We start from the raw sequence: 22,002 nt of genomic DNA, 5'->3' as shown, positions 1-22,002 counted from the left end.
TTGGGACTTGCCCTCCACGACTTGAGACTTACCTTCCATGACTTTAGACTTGCCTTCAGCAACATGAGACTTGCCCTCCACGACATGAGACTTGAGGCTTGCCCTCAGAGTTGGGACGTGCATTCAACAACTTGAGACTTGCTCCCAGCAACTTGAGACATGCCTTCAACGACTCAAGACTTGCCCTCAGAGTTGGGACTTGCCCTCCACGACTTGAGACTTGCCCTCCTGACTTGAGACTTGCCCTCCTGACTTGAGACTTGCCCTCCTGACTTGAGACTTGCCCTCCACGACTTGAGACTTGCCCTCAGAGTTGGGACTTGCCCTCCATGACTTGAAACCTGCCCTCCACAACTTGAGACTTGCCTTCCACGATTTTAGACTTGCCCTCAGAGTTGGGACTTGCTCTCAACAACTTGAGACTTGCCCTCCACGACTTGAGACTTGGCCTCCTGACTCGAGACTTGCCCTCAGATTTGGGACTTGACTTGCCCTCCATGATTTGAGACTTGCCCTCAACGACTTGAGACTTGCCATCAACGACTTGAGACTTGCCCTCCATGACTTGAGACTTGCCCTCCATGACTTGAGACTTGCCCTCCATGACTTGACTTGCCCTCAATGACTTGAGACTTGCCCTCAATGACTTGAGACTTGCCCTCAAAGACTTGACACTTGCCCTCCACGACTTGCCCTCAACGACTTGACACTTGCCCTCAGAGTTGGGACTTGCCCTCCACGACTTGAGACTTGCCCTCAACAACTTGAGACTTACCCTCCACGACTTGAGACGTGCCCTCCTGACTTGATACTCTCCCTCAGAGTTGGGACTTGACTTGAGACTTTCCCTCCATGACTTGAGACTTGAGGCTTGCCCTCAGAGTTGGGACTTGCCCTCCACAACTTGAAACTTGCCCTCCACGACTTGAGACTTGCCTTCCACGACTTTAGACTTGCCCTCAGAGTTGGGACTTGCTCTCAACAATTTAAGACTTGCCTTCAACGACTCAAGACTTGCCCTCAGAGTTGGGATTTGCCCTCCACGACTTGAGACTTGCCCTCAGAGATGGGACCTGCCCTCAACAACTTGAGACTTGCTCCCAGCAACTTGAGACGCCTTCAACGACTCAAGACTTGCCCTCAGAGTTGGGACTTGCCCTCCAAGACTTGAGACTTGCCCTCAGAGTTGGGACTTGCCCTCTATGACTTGAAACTTGCCCTCCACGACTTGAGACTTGCCTTCCACGACTTTAGACTTGCCTTCGACGATTTTAGACTTGCCCTCAGAGTTGGGACTTGCCCTCAACAACTTGAGACTTGCCATCAACGACTCAAGACTTGCCCTCAGAGTTGGGACTTGCCCTCCTGACTTGAGACTTGCCCCCCCACGACTTGAGACTGACCCTCTTAGTTGAGACTTGCCCTCCACGACTTGAGACTTGCCCTCAAAGACTTTAAACTTGTTTGAGACCTGGCTAAAGTGACGTGTTACCATCTCTCCCGATTAGTATTGGTCACTTTGCTCTTTTTGTCCTTTTAAAACCCTTACGACACTTTGGACCCCTTTATAGAGTCTTTACGACCCTGTGGACCCCTTTAGTTTCCTTAAGACCCTATGGAGTATGGATCCAAAGACCCTTAAGACCTCTAAGTCCCTCTTTATCACCTGATGCAGCCCGTCTAGGATCACCTTCCATCGAGAGAGGAGCGTTCGGCTTACTTGGGACTATCTATTTTTGTAAGGGGGGGGGGGGGGGGGGAGGTTGAAGCGTCACAGAGCGGCGCAGGAGGTGGGGTGTCAAAGAAGTGTCATGTATGCAGTGCTTTGTGTACGTTTGTCAAAGAGGGTGACGTACTTTGTGTACGATTCCGAGGAGCTTCGAAAGAGCGAAGACAGCCCAGGTATCCGATTGGTGAGTAGACCCATTCGATGGGACGACAATCCTGTTGTGGAAGTGGGGATACTCATGGGGAGGGAGGAGTCCATGTTCGATCCACCCAACATGGGAAGGACTATAACCGGAAGTCCTCGCCCACTTCAATCCAACTCACCTCTGATCTACTGTTGTTCGAAGGATAGAAAAACGTTTTTTTGAAACATCTTTCTCCTGTTTTATTTAATTCCGATTGAGCACGGACTTGGTACCGATTTGAAGTGTCGTCATTGTCTGTACAGATGGCGCTGCGCAGCGTATTCAGGGAACACTTGTTTACTGGAAGAGTGGCCATCGTGACGGGAGGTGGAACGGGAATAGGCAAAGCGATCGCAAGGGAGCTGCTGTCTCTGGGTGAGTGGGTGGGTGCGAGAACGGGGCGGATGGGTGAGTGAGGATGGTGAGATGCGCGTGGTGAGCAAGTGGACCTGAAGTTCGAGTTAGACCAAGATTAACTTGTGCCGACTGTTGAGGATAAACTACAAGTTCTTCACAAAGGGAAGTTTGGAGTTAAAAGCTTCTCTGAATAAAAGGCACCAACCTGATGTATCTTCCACTTCCAGCTCGGTTGTGCCTTCCTCCACTTCTATTGTCATTGATTGCTCTTTCTGGCACACGGTGGAAAGCTCTAGTCATCTAAGGGGTTGAAGCGCGGTGATACGCGCGCTTGCTTGCACAACAAGAAGGAAGCGGACAACGCGGTGAGTTTAAGAGTCTTTATTAAAAGAGCTCACTGTAGCACTGGCGCGCTCCGGGCTGCGCGCCGGGTGTATATCCCGCGGCCACGCCTACCCCTCGGCGTGGCCGCCGCCCACTTGGTGCGTGGAATGATGCCCTCACGCCATTGAGCTTTCGTGTCCGCCACACGCGCCCCCCCAGAATTCCCGCGCACCTGGAGGACCAGTTTGCGGGGCAAACGGATGACCCGGCCGAAGCGCCCTCTGGCGACCGGCGGCGTCCGGGGTGCAGGGATGCCAGCTGGGATGCCTCCGGCTGCACCCGGGATGGGCGCAGGACCGGGGGGCGGCGTGCCGGCGGGCCTGGGCGGTGCCGGGGGTCCGCCCGCAGGGGGGCGGCCCCGACACGGGGGCCGAGCCACCGGCGGTGGGTGGTCCACATCGAGGTGGGCCGGTTTGAGGCGATCCACCGAGACGCGGTCGGGAGTACCGCCGATGTCCAAGGTGAAATGTTTCACCCCGGTCTCCAGCACGCGGAAAGGCCCATCGTACGGGGGCCACAGTGGTGTCCGGTGGGCGTCGTGCCGGACGAAGACGTACTCCGTGGTGCGAAGCTCCGGGGCGACGTGGGTAGGTGGGTGCCCGTGGTGCGCCGTCGGCACCGGGGAGAACCTCCGGGCCGTCTCCTGCAGCGCGGCGCGCTCCTGCGCCGCGGACCATGGTGCCGTGGGGTCGGGGAGGAACTCGCCCAGCACCCGCAGCGGTTGTCCGAAGACCAACTCCGCCGCGGATGTGCGCAGGTCGTCCTTGGGCGCCGTCTGGAGGCCCAGCAGGACCCAGGGGAGCCTGTCGACCCAGCCGCCGTTGCGGAGGGTGGCCCGGAGCGCGGCCTTCAACGAGCGGTGGAACCGCTCACACAGGCCGTTGGCCTGGGGGTGGTAGGCCGTGGTTCGGTGCAGCTGGACCCCGAGCCCCCGCGCGACCGTCCCCCAGAGCTCCGAGGTGAACTGGGGGCCGCGGTCGGATGATATGTCCGAGGGGGCGCCGAACCGGGCGACCCAGGTGGCGATGAATGCCTGTGCGACGTCCGCCGCCATCGTCACCGCCAAAGGCACGGCCTCCGGCCACCGGGTGGTGCGGTCCACCATCGTCAGGACATGGGTGAAACCCCGCGAGGGGGGCAGAGGTCCCACCAGGTCCACGTGTACGTGGTCGAACCTTCGTTCCGGCACCGTGAACGGGGCCAATGGGGCCTGGGTGTGCCGGTGCACCTTCGTGCGCTGGCATGCGAGGCACGTCCTGGTCCAGCCGCGGACGGCCTTCCGGAGGCCGTGCCAGACAAACTTGTCGGCGACCAACCTCTGGGAGGCCTTCGTGCCTGGGTGGGACAGGCCGTGGATGGCGTCAAAAACCTGGCGCTGCCAGCCGGCACGATGGGGCGACGCCGCCCGAGGGAGACGTCGCACAAGAGGGCCGCGCCGTCGAACGGCACCTCGGTGACGCGGAGGCCCGTGACGGCGGTCCGCAAGGCCTGGACGCCGGGGTCGGCGGCCTGGTCCGCCGCCATCCGGGCATAGTCGATGCCAAGGTGGACGGCGTGGGCGACGGACCGGGAAAGGCAATCCGCCACCGGGTTGTCCTTCCCCGCGACGTGCCGGATGTCCGTCGTGTACTCGGACACGGCCGAGAGGTGACGCTGCTGCCGGGCCGACCACGGCTCGGCGACCTTGCCCATCGCGAAGACCAGTGGCTTGTGGTCGACGAAGGCCATGAACGCACGGCCCTCGAGCAGATGGCGGAAGTGCCTGACCGCCAGGTGAAGCCCGAGCAACTCGTGGTCGAAGGTACTATAGCGGCGTTCGGGCGGGCGAAGCTGCCGGCTGAAGAACGCCAGTGGTTGCCAAGCACCATGCACCCATTGCTCGTGCACCGCGCCCACCGCGTAGTCTGAGGCGTCGGTGGTGAGGGCGATCGGTGCATCGGGCGCCGGGTGCGCAAGCATGGTGGCGTTAGCCAAGGTGAGCTTCGCGTCCGCGAACGCCGCGTCCATCTGCGCGGTCCAGGTAACATCACCTTTGCCCGGCTTCCCTCGGAGGGCCTCGTGCAAGGGGCGCAGGAGCTGGGCGATGCGGGGCAGTAACCGATGGTAAAAGTTTACCATGCCCAGGAACTCCTGGAGCCCCTTGATCATGCGGGGGCGCGGAAACCCCTTCACCGCCTCCACCTTGGCCGGTAGGGGGACGGCCCCGTGCCTGATGACGCGGTGCCCCAAAAAGTCGATTTCATCGACACCGAACCTGCACTTGGCGGGGTTCACGATCAGGCCGTGCTGGCCCAGACGTTCGAAGAGCGTGCGCCGTGCGGAGATGGTGAAGGTGCTCTTCGCGGGACGCGCTGGCGACGAGGATGTCGTCCAGGTATACGTACACAAAATCCAAGTCGCGCAAGACGCTGTCCATGAGTCGCTGGAATGCCTGAGCCGCATTCTTCAAACCGAAGGGCATCCGAAGAAATTCGAACAGTCCGAACGGCGTGATGACGGCCGTCTTCGGGATGTCCTCCGGCCTGACGGGGACCTGATGGTATCCGCGTATGAGGTCCACCTTCGAAAAGAAGGACATGCCTGCCAACTGGGCGGAGAAGTCCTGGATGTGGGGGACGCGGTAACGGTCGGGGGTGGTGGCGTCGTTGAGGCGCCGGTAGTCCCCGCACAGTCGCCATCCCCCGCCGGGCTTTTGCATGATGTGAAGCGGCGACGCCCAAGCACTCTCTGAGCGCCGCACGATGCCGAGCCGCTCCAGCGTAGCGAACGCCGCTTTAGCTACCGCGAGCTTCGTCGGCTTGAGGCGGCGTGCCCGGGCGTAGACCGGTGGCCCGGCGGTGGGGATGTGGTGTTCCACCCCGTGCTTGACGGCCCCCGCCGAGAAGGTGGGCCGCGTAAGGGCCAGGAAGCTGGCGAGGAGGTGGGTGAAGTCGTCCGCTGCCGGAAGTGTACAAACTAACCTCGCCGGGACCGAACCGCTCAGCAAGCCGCTTGGCTAGCCGCTCAGTGAGCCGCTCAGTGAGCCGCTCAACGAGCTGCTCAGCGCGCAAGCAAGCGAGCTGAATGTTTCAGCCTGGACGAGACGTCTGTTCTTCACAACTACCAACAACCCGTGTGCACAGAGGAAGTCCGCACCGAGCAGTGCCATGGGGACACTAGCGGTTACGAACGTCCACTCGAAGCGTTGCCTTCCGAACCGCAGGGAGAGGCAGCGCTTCCCGAATGTGCGTATGGGTGTTCCATTTGCGGCAAGCAACGCGGGGCCCCGGCCCACGGTGTGCTTGTCGGACGTAGAGGCAGGGATAACGCTCACCTGTGCCCCCGTATCGCACAGGAAACGGCGCCCGGACAAGGTGTCCGTTATAAAAATAAGGCTGCCGGAATGGCCGACGCTCAGGGCCGCTACGAGCGCCGGCTTTGTAGTTTCCCGACTTGCCGAAGGAGCACGGCGGGCAACAATTCCTTGCCTTGTGGCCAAACCTGGCGTGGAAATGGCACCAGGTTTGCGGCGAAGGCGGAGGCCACGGTTTTCGCGGTGGTGGTGGGCGTGGCGTGGCGTGGCGGCGGCCACGCGGCGTGCATCAGCCTCGGGATCCCCGAGGTGTGGTGCATCAGCATCAGGGTCAGCCTCAGGATGCGCAGCGGCCGCGCCAAAACTCGCCTGCGCGTCCAAAGCCGCGAAGAACCTGTCGGCTTCGGCAGCGAGAGCCCGGGGTTCTGTCGTCACAGAACCGCCCAAGGCGAGGCGTACTCGTGCCGGCAGCTGGCGTCGAAATAACGCCCGGAAAAGAGCGTTCGGGGTTTCGTCGCCCAACAACGACAGCATATGGTCCATGCGGACCGACGGTCGCGTGTCACCGAGCTCGGGGAGGTCCAGGAGGCGGTCGGCCCATGCGTCCACCGTGAGGCCGAACGTGGCGAGGAGGAGACGCTTGATCGCCTCGTACCTGCCGTCGGCCGGTGGGTTCCTCAGGACCGACACGACGCGGCCGGCCGTGCCGGGCCCGAGGGAAGCGACCACGTGGCAGTACCTGGTCTCGTCCACCGTGATGCCTCGAAGTCGGAACTGGGCTTCTGCCTGCAGGAACCAGACTTCGGCTTGCGTCTCCCAGAACTCGGGGAGTTTCATTTGGACCGCGTTGTTTGCCATTGCGATGGCGTATTCGGGTGGTCAGCGACGGCTGACCATAACGTCGGAGGGTCACCAATGAAGCGCGGTGCTACGCGCGCTTGCTTGCACAACAAGAAGGAAGCGGACAACGCGGTGAGTTTAAGAGTCTTTATTAAAAGAGCTCACTGTAGCACTGGCGCGCTCCGGGCTGCGCGCCCGGTGTATATCCCGCGGCCACGCCTACCCCTCAGGCGTGGCCGCCGCCCACTTGGTGCGTGGAATGATGCCCTCACGCCAGTGAGCTTTCGTGTCCGCCACAGGGTGCCCTTTATTTTCTTATTCCATCGCAGAAGAGTGGGATAAAATGAGAATAAATGAATGAATGAAAAAAAAAGAAGATGAATGATAAACTCCAAACTTGGGGTACAATACAACTTTGTGTGTGTGTGTGTGTGTGTGTGTGTGTGTGTGTGTGTATGTGTGTGTGGAGGGAGGGGCTTAAATTCTCTATGTTAATGTGGACCGTATAGCGCCACCTGGTGTTGGTGTGGTGGCAGAGGGCATTACAATTTCCTTTTTTTACCTGGGCAACACTGAAGTTAAAATTAGCAGCTCCCTCCTCCCTCCCCCCCCTTTCCCTCCCACTCCCCAACCACCACCCCACCTTCCTCCTCCCCCGTCATAACAGTGCTGCTGCTGCTGCCCCCTGTATGTTTGGACAGTAATTTGCTCAGAGTGTCAGAGATAACCCGCCTCCTCTTGGAGAAAATTCTCTGACGTCCACCAATGCTGGCAGACGGGATGCCCAGTTTAACCTCCGTCCGAGGGGCGGAGCTCGTCCTCCCTGTGTAGTGCATGCGGCTAGGTGTTTGTGGTGTTGTGTTGGGGGTAGGGGAAGTGAGAGAACAGCCTCTGGATGGTGGTTCCATAGACAAGAGAGCCGAGGAATGAGGTGAAAGATGTACAAATTTAGATTCCACCAAATCCAAGAGAGACAGATGTGATGCTGGGGCACCAGCCCATAGAGGAGAGCAATTCTCCATTGAGTTACAGGCAAACACCTTGTAGATTGAGGAGCTCTGATTGTCCAAATAAAGGATGAGATTGACAGAGGTTTCCCTGTCTGCAGCTGGCTTTGGGGACCAACTTTGCCATGTGATCATCAGAAAAGGCCATGGTTAATGGTGAGTCCCAGAAGGTCAATAGACTGAATCTCTTACAGTTCTCTTCTGACAAATGAAATATACAGGTGCGTTTGTTTGATTAATCATTCCTGAGCTATAGGACGAGACGAAGATTTTCCAGTATTGAAGGACCTGTTCCATGTATCAGGCCAGACTCTAATAATTTCCAGATCAACATAGTGAGATGCAGCTATCAGAGCAATGAGGTAATGTACAACACAATGTTGAGTCGTCTGCAAAAAGAAAAGAGGGGGTTTCCTCTTCTTTCTTTTTTCCTCTTTAGCATTTTTTTTTTTCTGTTGAGAACTGTGCATAAGGGAACTGTGCATAACAACGTATGATGTTCATGATGAGTCCGGTTGGTGTTGGCTTAATGGTTAAGGTGACTGGCTTGAGATCTTGAGGTCCTGAGTTCAAGCTGCTGCTGTTGAAATTAACACTGCAGTTGTCATCCTTCTGAAGTCGGCAAAATGAGTACCAGCTTCCTGGGAGTAATGAGCTATTTGAATATCCTGTGTCAGAGTGGTGACCCACCCAGGATTGTGCCCAATAGCCTAAGAAACAGCTTCGGTAGCCCTAAATGCATCTGAGGATGCAAAAGGAGTGGTCTTCTTCTTTTTCATGATGAGTCATGTACATTTACACGAACTTCTTCTGAATATGAATTTAAAAAAATAAAATAAACAAGTAAATAGCATTCTTCAATCTGACTGTGGGTTGGTAGGATGGCTTATAGATATAAGCACTTGTTAGTAAGCTGGATTTAAATCTTCACCCCATTATAAACTGTCAGATTGGTGTTTCATACTCGGGGTGCTGCATCAATGGTCCGCCGTCCAACGGTGTTAGCAGGACATCAAGGATGAGCCGGAGGACCCGTCTGTCAGCACTGGTCATCAATGGACTTGTAAGATCACAACAGTGGTTTTTACTAGAAGGAGGCGAGTTATCACTGGTATCCTGTACAATTTACAAATTCTTTCCCAAACTGACAGGGGACACTGCATCAGCGGCATGGCTATGCTCCCAGCAATGATGTATAGAATCAGCCACGTGTTGCACACAAATGAATGAATGAAGAGTAACTGTAAATGTAACTTTTAAAAATCGTTAATTTATTGTTCATAATATTCTGCTGACAAGTGCTCTCTTCTATGTTTGTGACACGTATCCCACACAACAGACTGTAATGTAGTGATTGCATCCCGCAAGCTGGACAGGCTGGAGCAAGCTGCTCATGAGTTGCAGGCACCTTACCCCAAGTCCAACTTGCCTCGCGTCCTTGTAAAGGCCTGCAACATCCGTGAAGAACTCGAGGTGTTTTATAAGTATAATTTTCCATGGCAGTTAATAGGAAAGTGAGGTTAAAATATGAATGAAACATGTAACAACAACAACAACAACGAATTAACACGTTACACACATGTATACGCAGCACTTGGTTACTGGTGTGCGGCATGGGTGTTTGATTCAGTATTTATGGATTACAAATTTCTGCCTTGCAGAAGACTGAGTGCTTGGTATTGTTGTGGGGATCACGTCGGCCAAATGGTCGGGACGCTCCGGGATGGATTAAGGGTCTATTCGCTCCTCTCTCTAGTCCAATTTGAAACACCGACTGCCGATCGGGCGGCGCACCGGTCACCCTGCCTCGCTGGGCCATAATCGAGAGGAAAATCCGAGCGGTGGTTTCACCAGAAAGGCGGTGGACTTTAATAATGGGCATTAAGCACCCTAAAGAATATCCTCCAAAAGGATGTTTAAAACTAGCCAACACGATAATTCTCACTCTGCGATCGTGACAGTGCGACTCACTCAAAGAAACCAAGTTCATTTGAGAATGTGTATTTAAAGGTGATGGAGGGGAGATGGAAGGGGAGGGGTGTCAGGAATAACACAGAAGGCACTTCTACAATTGTATATACAGTTCTATTTGCAAAATAAATACGCTCCCCAGGGATTCAAATGTCGGAAGTTCTTAACTTACCCATATTAAGGCCTCAGACACACCACAGGAGAAAGACCAGAGATTTTTGATGGGACATAGAATACCTAATTGTGGCGGGGGCCGCAGGTCCAGCAGGACAACAAAATAAATTGGAGCATTCAGAGGCATGCGGAAGCCCATGGTCCTGCCGGTCAGCAGGAGAGCTGGCTTGATGCTACGACGGCAGATTCCGGCAGATGGGAAAAGGATGGGGCTTATGGGAGAAACTAGCCCCGCCTCCATGGGAGCTCTGCTGTGATACATCCTCTCCAGCCGAACCCCAGACAGGACGAGTTTGAACTTAGTCCGGGGCCCCTTTTAACACCTCGGTCGACTCCTCTCCCCATGATGTTGCCCAGGCCTGCCCACTCTGTACCCATTGGCCATCGAGGCGTCCCTGAAGCCGAAGCCCACCCCCAAACTTCTTGGGTCCTCCACAATGTTCTAAACTTGGCCTGAACACACTTGAACTAGCCCTCTGCTCCACCTGCAAGGCCGCTTTCTTTTAAAAGACAGATTTACAGAGGGTAAAGCATTAATAAGGGGTTAAGGGAGAAGCGGTTTTAGACTTAACATTCGGAGGGGGGGGGGGGGCGGAGGGGGTGGGGGGGTGAGGGGGGGGGGGCGAAATGCTTTTTATACAATAATCGGCGCGTATTCCTGACAGTTCGTTTTACCTCACTGTTGCGCTAAAACATGAACTAATGGAAATAACTATTCTAATCTATACACTCTTAGCCCTGAGAAATAATTTCCGCGTCAGTATTCTTGTGACCAGATCGGTGTTTCCTTGTGTTACACCATTATTAAGTAATCATCTCTGTCTGTGTGCACCTTATTGGTTGTGGTTATGGCATCATTCCAATGAGTTGGTCAGTATGCTTATTTACTTTTTCATGCCTCAACGGACGAAGTCGCCAGAGGCATTATGTTTTTGAGTTGCCATCCTGCTGTCCATCCATTCGTCCGTGATAGGTTTTTGTTATCATGATAACTTGAAAATGGCTAAAGAAGGGATTTAAATCAAACTTAGATCAAGTATGCACTATGATGTGAAGATAAACAGATTAGATTATGGGGTCAAGAGGTCAAAGGTCAGGGGTCCCATTAGATATAAATTCTCTTACTGCGCTAACTTGTCAACCGGTGATAGGAGTTTGACCAAACTAGGTGTAAGTACATATCATGATACAAAGACGAATTGATTAGATTTCGGCATCAAAGGTCAAAGGTCATGTCAGATAAAAATGGGATACGTGAGAACAGCTGAAGAGATTTAAATCAAACTTGGTACAAGTATGTATAATGATGTAATAATGTTGGCGGAGGCATATCAGGCGATGTCGAAGAGTTCCGTTCTAGTTTAAGGCTGTGACAGAATCTTCACCCACCTCAGAGTCATCAGGCAAAGCGACAGCACGATACAACTCCGGCCTAAGTGATCACACGTGTACAACGTAATGCCATTCGGAAAAACGGAGATGCCACACCCAGCTTTTCCATTTTGAATAGTGTAGTCATTTTATTGAAAATATACAGATTGCATCAAGGATGATGTTATCCACTGTTTGTGGCAATGCTTGTGAATGTCCTGTAATTCCTGTAATTGACTGTTTTTTAAGAGGGCACAGGTAAAGCCCATTGATTTTTCCCATTGGTCCTGTGTCTTTATCCACATTCCAGCAGCCACTCCTGCAGCAGGTATTGCTATAATAGATAACACTAAGCAAAATATTTGGCCGAGCTATTACCACCCAGTGGCCTTCTCTTTTGAAGGATGACTTGAATCCAGATCGGGCGGCCAGTTTTAACAAAACGACAGCTCTATTTCAGTAGATTTGAGCCACCTAGTCATCTAAGTTTGATAGAATGGGGCGGAGGTAGCGGACTTACTCCAGTCTGGATTCTATTGGAATAAAGCTGCCGTTTTGTCAAAACTACATAATTGTTTGTGTCGTCCCTTAAAATGGGGTCCCATCTGCTAACATTAGCTTGTGTACAGTTGTGGCCAAAAATGTTGGCACCCTTGCACTTTTTTCAAATAATGCACCATTTCTTCCAGAAAACTGTTGAAATTAAAATATATTTTGGTATCCACATGTATTTCTTTGGTTTGCAGTGGAACAAAACCAAAAAAAGCTGAAAAATGACGAAATTTTAGCTTATTCCACATATAAATCCTAAAATGGCCCGGACAATATTATTGGCACCTTTTAGAGGTTGTTAGAAACAATTAGATTTCGAGCAGGTGATTCTCCTTTACTTTTGAATTGAACTTACCCGTGGTGAGTTGCAGGTGCCTGCAATATAAAAATCACTCGTTCAACCAGTTTGAAAAGAGAAAAGGAGTCATTCTGCTGTTTCGTGTCACTGTGTGCACCACAATGAGCATGGAGAAAAGAAAGAAAACCAGAGAATTGTCTGAGGAGGTCAGACACAAGATTGTAGCCAAGCATGGACAATCTCAAGGCTACAAGTCCATCTCCAGAGACCTAGATGTTTCGGTGTCCATCGTACGCAATGTTATCAGGAAGTTTAAGGCCCATGGCACTGCAGCCAACCTTCCTGAATGTGGCCTAAAGAGAAAACTTGATTGAAGATTGCAGCGAAGGATTGTTCGAATGGTGAAGAGAAAGCACCTCGATCAACTGCCAGACAGATTCAAGCTGACCTTCAGACACAAGGTAAGACAGTTTTTACTCGCACCATCCGTCACCAACTCAATGAAACAGGATTCTATGGTAAGAGACCCAGGAGGACCCCACTGCTGAGAGAGAGAGAGAGAGAGAGAGAGAGAGAGAGAGAGAGAGAGAGAGAGAGAGAGAGAGAGAGAGAGAGAGAGAGAGAGAGAGAGAGAGACACATAAGAAAGCCTGACTGGAGTATGCCAAAACACACCTGAACAAGCCAAAATCCTTCTGGGAGAATGTCCTGTGGACAGATGAGAGAAAATTCGAGCTTTTTGGTAAAGCACATTATCTCTATGTTTACAGAAAACAAAATGAAGCCTTCACATAAAAGAGCACCTTCCCTAGTCAAACATGGAGGAGGTTCAGTGATGTTTTGGGGTTGCTGTGCTGCCTCTGGCACTGGGTACCTTGAATGTGTGCATGGCATCATGAAATCAGGAGATTACCAAGGCATTTTGGAGCGCAATGTTCAACCCATTGTCAGAAAGCTGGGTCTCCGTCGAAGGTCATGGGTCTTGCAGCAGGACAATGACCCCAAACACACTTCAAAAAGCACACAGGAATGGTTCGATACAAAACGCTGGGCTGTTCTGAAGAGGCCAGCAATGAGTCAGATCTAAATCCCATTGAACACCTGTGGGGAGATCTGAAAAAAGCAGTTGGGAGAAGGCACTCTTCAAATCTGTGAGAACTGGAGCAGTTTGCACAAGAAGAGTGGGCCAAACTGCCAGTAGAGAGATGTAGGAAGCTCATTCATGGCTTTAGGAAGCGCTTGACTGTAGTTATTTTGTCCAAAGCTGTGCTACCAAATATCAAGTCTCGGGTGTCAAGAATTTTGTCAATGCCATTTCTTTTTATTTTATGATTTAAAAGGATATATTAAGTTTTGAATCAAAAACAAAGGTTCTGTAATATTAACAGTGAAATAAAGAATTGTGGAGACCAAATACTTTTGTCAATCTCAACTTATTTTTAGAGAAAATTGTGAGTTATTTGAAAAACGTGCAAGGGTGCCAATATTTTTGGTGTCTTCCACGAAGAGTAGAGGAATACTCTCCAGAACCCTGAACTAATTCCAAGTTCCTGCTCGAATCTGCGAGTATCATGTGGTTTGGTGTTCTCAGGTATTCCTTCGACACCAGTCTGCATTAATTACTGCCTCAGAGTGTGGTTGCAGTGCAGGTAGCAGTTCCCAGGTCACTATAAACAAATTCATGTTTCCAGGAGTTTTGGATGTCACTATCTTCGGTTATTAAGGGCAAAAAAATCCACCCCTCCCCCAATCCCCACCCGCCAGGTTTTATATGTTTTTGTATTTTCCAAGTACTTATATCTTGTGTGGACAATATTATTTAAGCCTTCATTGATCAATGCTTGTGTTTGGTTGTCTCGCAGGTTCAACAGCTTATGCAGACCACCATGGAAACATATGGCAAAGTGGATTATTTGGTAAACAATGGTGGTGGCCAGTTTTTAAGCCCTGCATCGGGTATCCGTAAAAAGGGTTGGCATGCTGTTGTTGAAACGAACCTGACGGGGACCTTCCTTTGCTGCAGGGAAGGTGATGTGCCTATCTGTGGTCAAAAGCAGTTTTGTTGAGCACTATGTTGTGTACTGTACATAAGATTGTCACATGAACATTGGGGGTTAGTTGAAACATGTTCCAACTAACCCCACATCCTATATTTTGTCACATCGAAGTTTCTCAGACATTGCAGCCATAGCAAGCCAAATGCTGAGCATCCTATATTTTCATTCCCTGACCTTGACAAAGTTGAAGAGTGTCATCATGACCACAAGCAAAAACAATAGTGGTGGTACAAAGCGTTGCTCGCAAAAACATGTCTTCCTGGTAGATTTGTCGACCTACAACCCAGAATAGTTGTGTCAAAACCAATTGTAATCAACATGTTCATCTGAGAATAATTAATTATTCTATAGTTTTAAGGCTTAACCTAAACTTCAGCCACATGAGTCATTATTATTCATATATCTGATGTTTCGGTTAAGCCTCTAAAACCATAGAATAATTAATGTTCCAACTTACCCCATGACCGGGATTAGTTGGAGCACTTGATACACGGTCACCTGACTTGATTTACACATGGAACTGTAAAATGTTATCACTTCTCAATATGTTATAATTGTAGCACATATGCATATTATATACTAGCTTGGCTCGGCTCGCTGCGCTCGCCTCACCAAGCGTCGATACTGAGGAACGGGCTTATTTTAGCTGAGGCTAATGACTGTACCTGAGGTGCTGTGTTGCCATGATTTTCACCAATCATAATACAAACAATTACTTTGCAAAAATGTATTTGTTGTGTTTGTGATATTACATTTTTATAGGCAATTTAGGTTGAAGATTTAGGTTGAATGTTTTTTTTTCAAGAAAGAACCCCTCAGCACATACATAGGGGAGGGGTAGGTGCAGACTGGAAGTTTGGGACGATTACACCTCACCACCACGTAATTCAAAACACCTCACCACCAAGTAATTCAAAACACCTCACCACCACATAATTCAAAACACCTCATCACCAACGAATTCAAAACACCTCACCACCACCTAATTAAAAACACCTCACCACCACGTAATTATAAATACCTCACCACCACGTAATTCAAAACACCTCACCACCATGTGATTTAAAAACACCTCACCACCACATCATTTAAAAACACCTCACCACCACATAATTCAAAATACCTCACCACCACGTGATTCAAAACCACCACGTGATTCAGAACCACCACAACGTTTTTAAAATCACTTCACAACCACGGAAACAAAAGTTTGAGGGAGTCGTTAAGTGACAACACAGACACTGCCCAGATGTGTCGATATATAGATAAATGACTGTACCCGAGTTACCGTTTTGTCATGGTTTAAATTAAACCAATCATAATTCAAACAATTATTTTGCACAAATGTATTTGTAATATACGTGACATCACATTTTATAAACAACTGAAGTTGAAAAAAAAATTCCCCCCAAAAAATACCCTTAGGACATACCGACGGGAGAGATATGTGCATACCAGAAGTTTGGTACGATTTCACAAAAGTTTGAGAAAGTAGTTCAGTGACAACACAAGACAACACAACACAACACAACACAGGACAGGACAGACGCTGCACAAATATATATATATATATATATATATATATATATATATATATATATATATATATATATATATATATATATACACAAAGAATTAAGTTAAGCACCCCCCCGTTTTTTTACAACCTCGCACATTACAAGTTTGTTGTCGTCAAAACAGTGTAATATACCCATGATATTGCTATATTTTCTGGAGAAGTGATATTATGGTCACATAAAAACATAACAATCATGCCGTTTTCAATATTTTATTCTGAATAATTTAAGGTGAAAATTTTTGGGAATTTAAGGCATATTTTCACCTCAATTTAAGTATGGAGCTATAGGTCCATCACGGACAGTGTGGATGACGTTTATGTTTTCTAACGTACAGTCATTGTTCTGAGAAGACCTCTAGCGATCTTTGCGTCAATAACGTGTGTAGGACCCACGTGATCGGATCACTGACTCAACCCTACGTCTCATAGACCCTGTAAGCCGTCGTATGCGTTGCTGTGGCAGGTTGTTCCATTCCCGATGTAATGCACGTTCCAATTCATCCAGATTGGCTATTGGAGGGACCATCTTCGCAATTTGTCGTCCCAACATGTCCCAAACGTGCTCGAGGGGGTTCAGGTCAGGACTGTACGCAGGCCAGGGGATGGTTGTCACAGCACCTTGCTCCATCCGATCACGTGGGTCCTACACACGTTATTGACGCAAAGATCGCTAGAGGTCTTCTCAGAACAATGACTGTACGTTAGAAAACATAAACGTCATCCACACTGTCCGTGATGGACCTATAGCTCCATACTTAAATTGAGGTGAAAATATGCCTAAAATTCCCAAAAAATTTCACCTTAAATTATTCAGAATAAAATATTGAAAACGGCATGATTGTTATGTTTTTATGTGACCATAATATCACTTCTCCAGAAAATATAGCAATATCATGGGTATATTACACTGTTTTGACGACAACAAACTTGTAATGTGCGAGGTTGTAAAAAAACGGGGGGGTGCTTAACTTAATTCTTTGTGTATATATATATATTGTTGCGAATATGGAATTTGGCCTCCATATCCGCTTGTAAATATTCCCCTATTTTCTCCAATACTCCCCAACTTTCCCCAATCCCCCATTCCCTAGTCCCATTGCATGTAAACAACAATCAGTAGAGCCGACCTTCCCCTTATTCCCCCATTAAATGTCGTGCCCAGGTCCACCGCACCACACGTAGACAACTTTCGGACATCTTCCTAGTTATTCTTAATCTATGTCAGTTAAGGCCTCGTTTCCATTAATTATGACTCTTCGTTGCACCAGAATGTGATAATATGGCATCAGTAGTGAGTTTAGGACCTTTCCCATACCTCCTCCCATCTTCTTCCCCAAACAACAACAATAACAACAACTACAACAACAATTACAACTACAACTACGACTACAACAACAGAGGGGCGGGGAGTGTGCGTCCTCACACCGGCTCGGTTACCCGCCATGACCATGCGCTCCACGGCGTTACCCCGAAGGGGCTGGCTGTCAGCTCCTCGTCAGGGGCGGAGCCAGTAACCCCCCCCACGCACCCAATGAGAAGCAACGTGCCGATTCCATCTGGGGCGGAGCTAACGAGCCGAGGGCGTGTCACTCCCCGCCGGATATACGCGGCCCCGCGCCGGATGTGACGTCAGATGCGCCCCCAGCTTGAGCAGACAAGACGCCATCCGAGCGCTGCGACCTCCCCGCATCTCTGGACCGGACCGTACTGGACCCTGCTTTGAGCCAAGAGTGCACCTTGAGCCATCGCTATCTGCCTTTCCTGCCATCAACCCCCGTGTGAGTCAGCTTTGTCCCGTTTATCTGTCGTCTGTTGGGAATAATATAAGAGTGTGTCTAAGTGCCTGTCTTTCTGTGATTATACTTCTAGCCCCTGTAATCTGACCTTTCCGTACGAATATAATCTCCTCCGGAGGTCTTGAGAATCGAAACCTTGGTGTCGTATTGTGTTATTGTAATCCAGCCGGGTGTCTTCTTTTTCTTATTGAGCCAGCATCGCGCGACTAGTCAACGTTCGGGCACAATCGGGTAACTTGTGCAGACGTGGTCATACCATAAAACCGCTCGGTAAATAACATCCAAGCCACGTCTGTAACAATTGGTGTCGAGGAGTGGAATTCGAACCCGGGACTAAATTTATTAGGCCCAAATTGGTAACAAGTAGAATCGATTCGGAGCGCGTTTCCCGCGCGAAATTATAACGGCGAAATTTGAATTTGTTTTACGAAAATAAAAATAAAAACCGAATTTTGAAAGTCGCGCTATGGCGGGTCAAGACGGCTGGGGTCCGGTAAAGGAGAGTGAGGTAGGGTCGATCCAGGACCAAATTGAGGGACAAGAGGAGAGCGAAGCAGTGAGGGCGGCAGGTTCGCAAAATAGCGCCGTCACGCACGAAGTAGCAGACGCGCGAAATGGCGCCTCGCTGGTCACCGCGCCGGCGACCGTGACAGCGCCCCTGGTGGATTTGGACTTGTTTTTTTTGCAAATAAAGGCCCTTATGGCCCAGACTAACGAGCGAATGGAAAAGAATAGTGAGCAATTGGGAGACCAAATTAGAGGTTTGAAAAGCAGTATGGGGGTAATGGGGAACCGGATGGATGCTCAGAGTGAGCAAATGAGGGTTGATAGTGGGCGATTAGAGGGCCAAATGGGGGTAATGAGGGACGAAGCGAGGGGTACCAGTGAGGGGTTAGACAATAATTTTGAGGAGTTAGACAAGAAATTTGGGAAGTTAGACAATAATTTTGAGGGGTTAGACAACGGGATAAAAGAAGTGAAAAATGGGTTAACGGGGGTAGAAAACAGAATGGCCGCTCAAGAGAATCAAATGGAAGGGATGCAAAAGGGGTTAGAGGGGGTAGAAAATAGAATGGCTGCCCAGGAGAATCAGATAGAGGGAGTGAAAAATGGGTTAGAGGGGTTAGAAAACAGTATGGAAGGCAAATTGAGGGACATGAGGGACCAAGCGGAAAGGGAAGTTAAACAAATGGAGCAGCAGATAGAGGGGGTCAGAATGGGGGTAGAAACCAAACTGGATGCTCACAGGGAGGAAATGGAGCAGATGAGGGTGGCATCTGGGCAGGAGATGCAAGTGATGGGAGAAGAGATCAGAAGAGGTGTGAGTGAGGAGGTCGGAGGAGTGCGCGAGGAGGTGAGGCACTGTAAGGAGCACATGGAGAAGGAGGTGAGAAAGGGGACTGTAAAGTTACAAGGGGGCATAGAGGTCCTGACGCAGGAGGTGGAACAGCTGACGGAGGGACAAAAAGAACTAAGGGACCAGGTAAAGAAGAACACAGCGGTAATAGAGGGTTTAAAATCGACACAGAAGGAGATGAAAAAGGACGTAGGGGTAATTAAAAAAGAGTGTCAGACGGTACATGAGGACCTGACGAGGAAAATGGACAAGGTGGTAGAGGTAATGGAGGTTAAAGAGCGGGAGGTGCGGGAGCACATAGAAAAAAATAAAGTGGAGTTAGAGGAAGAACTTAAAGGGGCGCACGAAGAGATGAAGGAGATGAAGCAAAAATTAGAAGAAGTGGAAGAAGGGGTGAGCGAAATTAAAAAGCGACGGAGAGAGGATAAGAAAGAGATAAAAGAGGAGGTAAAAGAATTGGTCCAGAGTCTGTGTTCGGATCGTGATGATGTGCTCATTAACCGGATGAGGAATTCGCAGGTGATGGAGGAGAAGCGAAGAGGAAGAGGACCCGGTGTAAGTGGTGACCAATATGGTCGTGCGTATGATGCGCCAGGGGATTTAAGGAGCTTGGGGGTCGAGATGGACCCGGGTGTTCGTGAGAGGCCGTTGGTGAAGTGTGCGACAGGTCTGGTGTGCGAAAGAGGAGGTGTGCGAGAAAGTCCGACTCTGGGGTGTGTGAGGAAAAAGTGCGTGCCAAGGAGTAGTGAGGGTGCTGGCGAGAGTGAGTCGGTCGTAGCGCGTGTGCGAGGGAGCACATGGAAGCGCGGTGTGGTAAGTGTTACAGAGGGTGTGACGGGAGAGTGTGCGCAAGAGTGTGCGCGAGAAAGGTGTGTGACGGACAGGTGCATGAGGAAAGAGTGCGCTGTCAGAAGTAAGGAAGAGTGTCCACCTGTGGTGAGTGTTACAGAGGGTGTAACGGGAGAGTGTGCGCGAGAAAGGTGTGTGACGGACAGGTGCATGAGGAAAGAGTGCGCTGTCAGAAGTAAGGAAGAGTGTCCACCTGTGGTGAGTGTTACAGAGGGTGTAACGGGAGAGTGTGCGCGAGAAAGGTGTGTGACGGACAGGTGCATGGGGAAAGAGTGTGCTGTCAAGAGTAAGGGTGAGTGCGTTGTCACGAGTGGAGGTGAGAGTAGTGAGAGTGACAAGGAGAGTGAGCTGGTTGTGACAGGTGAGCGAGGATGTACACCTGGAATGGTAGAGCGTGAGTGGGAATGCACGCTGGAGTTGGTGGTGAGGCACGTGGTTGGGTGTGCGAATGAGAGCACACCTGTGATTGTCACAGAGGAGGTGACCGAGGAGGGGGCGCGAAGAGGTGTATTGGTGAGGTGTGCGAGCGACGAATGTGTGCCAAAGTGTTCGGTGGTCAGGTGTGTGACCAAGGCTGTGAGTGGAATGAGTGTACCTGGGTGTGTAAGGAAAGGTACGAGGAGCATGGGCACGGCTGGATGTGTGAGCAAGGAACGGGCTGCGGGGTGTAAGCGTCCAGGTGAAGCATCGACGTTACACAGGTTAGAGGTTAGGTCGACTTTTAGCCGAAGCGGGCCCTCGGTGCGTGCCGGGCCTCGCTTTGAACGGCCGCGTCCAGGCTCCACTAGGTGGAGCGGGCAGCTGGATAGGAAGGGTCGTCATGGCGACCACGTTTTGTGGAGACGTGCCGGCAGGTCGAGATCGGGACAGTGGATGGCTCCACGCCGAAGTGGTGCGTGGGATCTCGGCCCGGGTAAGCCCCCGTCCCTGCACCGAGTGCCGGACGCATCCAGCCGCTGGCACAAAACAACCAGCATCCATTGCTTGGCTTTACGAAACCGGGCTTTGGACAGGGATTGGCGCACCGAGAGGTATTAGTGAGTAGACTGGGTGATGAGGTTAGTGTTTTGGACCCAAAATTAGGAAAAAAACAAAATTTGATGATTGGCAAAGGATTGGCAGTAGTGATTGGCAGATGATGGGCAGTGATTGACAAATTTTTAATTTGTTGAAATTTGATGTGCAAAATTGGTAGTGAGAGACCCCCGATGTGGTGGGATGGCAAATCCACCATCCCTCACAGGGGGGGGCAAAGGAGCAATAGTTTATGGGGTGTATGGCAGTGAAAACTAGCCCGGGAGGGTTAGGATATAATGATAGGGATCTAGCGAAGATGACATTAGGTAACGTTAAGGTTAGTTAGTGACTGATACCTGTAGTGGGGACGCAGGTAGATTAGTGTGGATGATAATGACGTGGGAGCGCAATAGTTTAAAGGGACGACTGGGAAGCGCAAGTTTCAGAAGGGAGTAGTTAGCTGAGATGATGCCGTGTGTGTGAGAATTGAACAGGTGTGATTGCACAGGTGTGCAACTGGACAGGTGTGTGGAGCAGTGTATGAGTAGTGAGTGTTGTGGATCAGCGCGAATGCGCTTGGGGAGAGAAGGGTGCCGGTGGCACCAGGTGTGAGAGCACAGGTGTGCAAGTACAGGTGTGTGGAGAAAGTTGGAGTAAGTGGTACGGAGTGGTGTGCATGGTGCGAAGGTGTGGATGGGGGAAGAGTGGACCCCTTTCACGAGCACCCGGGGCGGGTAGTGTAAGTGTTAGGTAGAGGGTGCAGGTAAATTGTGGTTGGATATTGGCATTTGTGGTGCGGTTGCAGAATGGTGTTGTGGATGGGTGCATTAGTGTTGTGGAAATGGCTGGGCGTGTAGCCTGTTAGTGTGTGTAGTTGGTTGGGCACTCCACCACTGTGAGGATGTCGGCCAGGTGAGGCCGCAGGTGGGCTCTGGGAGCCAGTAGTTGTGAGTGGGTGCCTGAGGATCCCGGGTGTGGATCGGGCAGCCCCGTGCCAGAGAGGGCACCGAGTGGGGAGAGTGCCAGAGGGCCTTCCCCAGGTAGTTAGGTTAGGGTAAGGAGCAGGTAAGCTCGGAGGCAACTGCAGTGGTGGAGGTGTGCAGGTGGGTAGACCCACTGGGAGAGGTCCACGTCGCAGCCCAGAAATTGTACGAGGGCACCGGGAGATGAATCGGGGGAGTGAGACCCC

At 50.8% G+C, this 22,002-nt stretch overlaps 1 protein-coding gene across 2 annotated transcripts in view; it reads left to right on the top strand.

The window, feature by feature from the left end:
- The first annotated feature begins 1,908 nt into the window (after positions 1 to 1,908).
- PECR (peroxisomal trans-2-enoyl-CoA reductase) overlaps positions 1,909 to 22,002 on the top strand; it is a 69,986-nt gene continuing 49,892 nt past the window's right edge. Inside the window, exons 1-3 of one of the 2 annotated variants that reach the window (XM_068123200.2) lie at positions 1,909 to 2,288; positions 9,133 to 9,266; positions 14,021 to 14,186. In XM_068123200.2, coding sequence (XP_067979301.2) covers positions 2,177 to 2,288; positions 9,133 to 9,266; positions 14,021 to 14,186 — 412 coding nt within the window. In that variant the 5' untranslated portion in view covers positions 1,909 to 2,176. The remainder of the gene's footprint in view (positions 2,289 to 9,132; positions 9,267 to 14,020; positions 14,187 to 22,002) is intronic. The other variant, XM_068123201.2, reaches the window with a different exon arrangement.

The sequence above is a fragment of the Myxine glutinosa genome, chromosome 7, assembly GCF_964187855.1.
Source record: "Myxine glutinosa chromosome 7, kmMyxGlut1.1, whole genome shotgun sequence".
NCBI classification, from domain to species: domain Eukaryota; kingdom Metazoa; phylum Chordata; class Myxini; order Myxiniformes; family Myxinidae; genus Myxine; species Myxine glutinosa.
The sequence above is the reverse complement of the archived record's forward strand: the minus strand, read 5'-3'. Positions and strand labels throughout refer to the sequence as shown.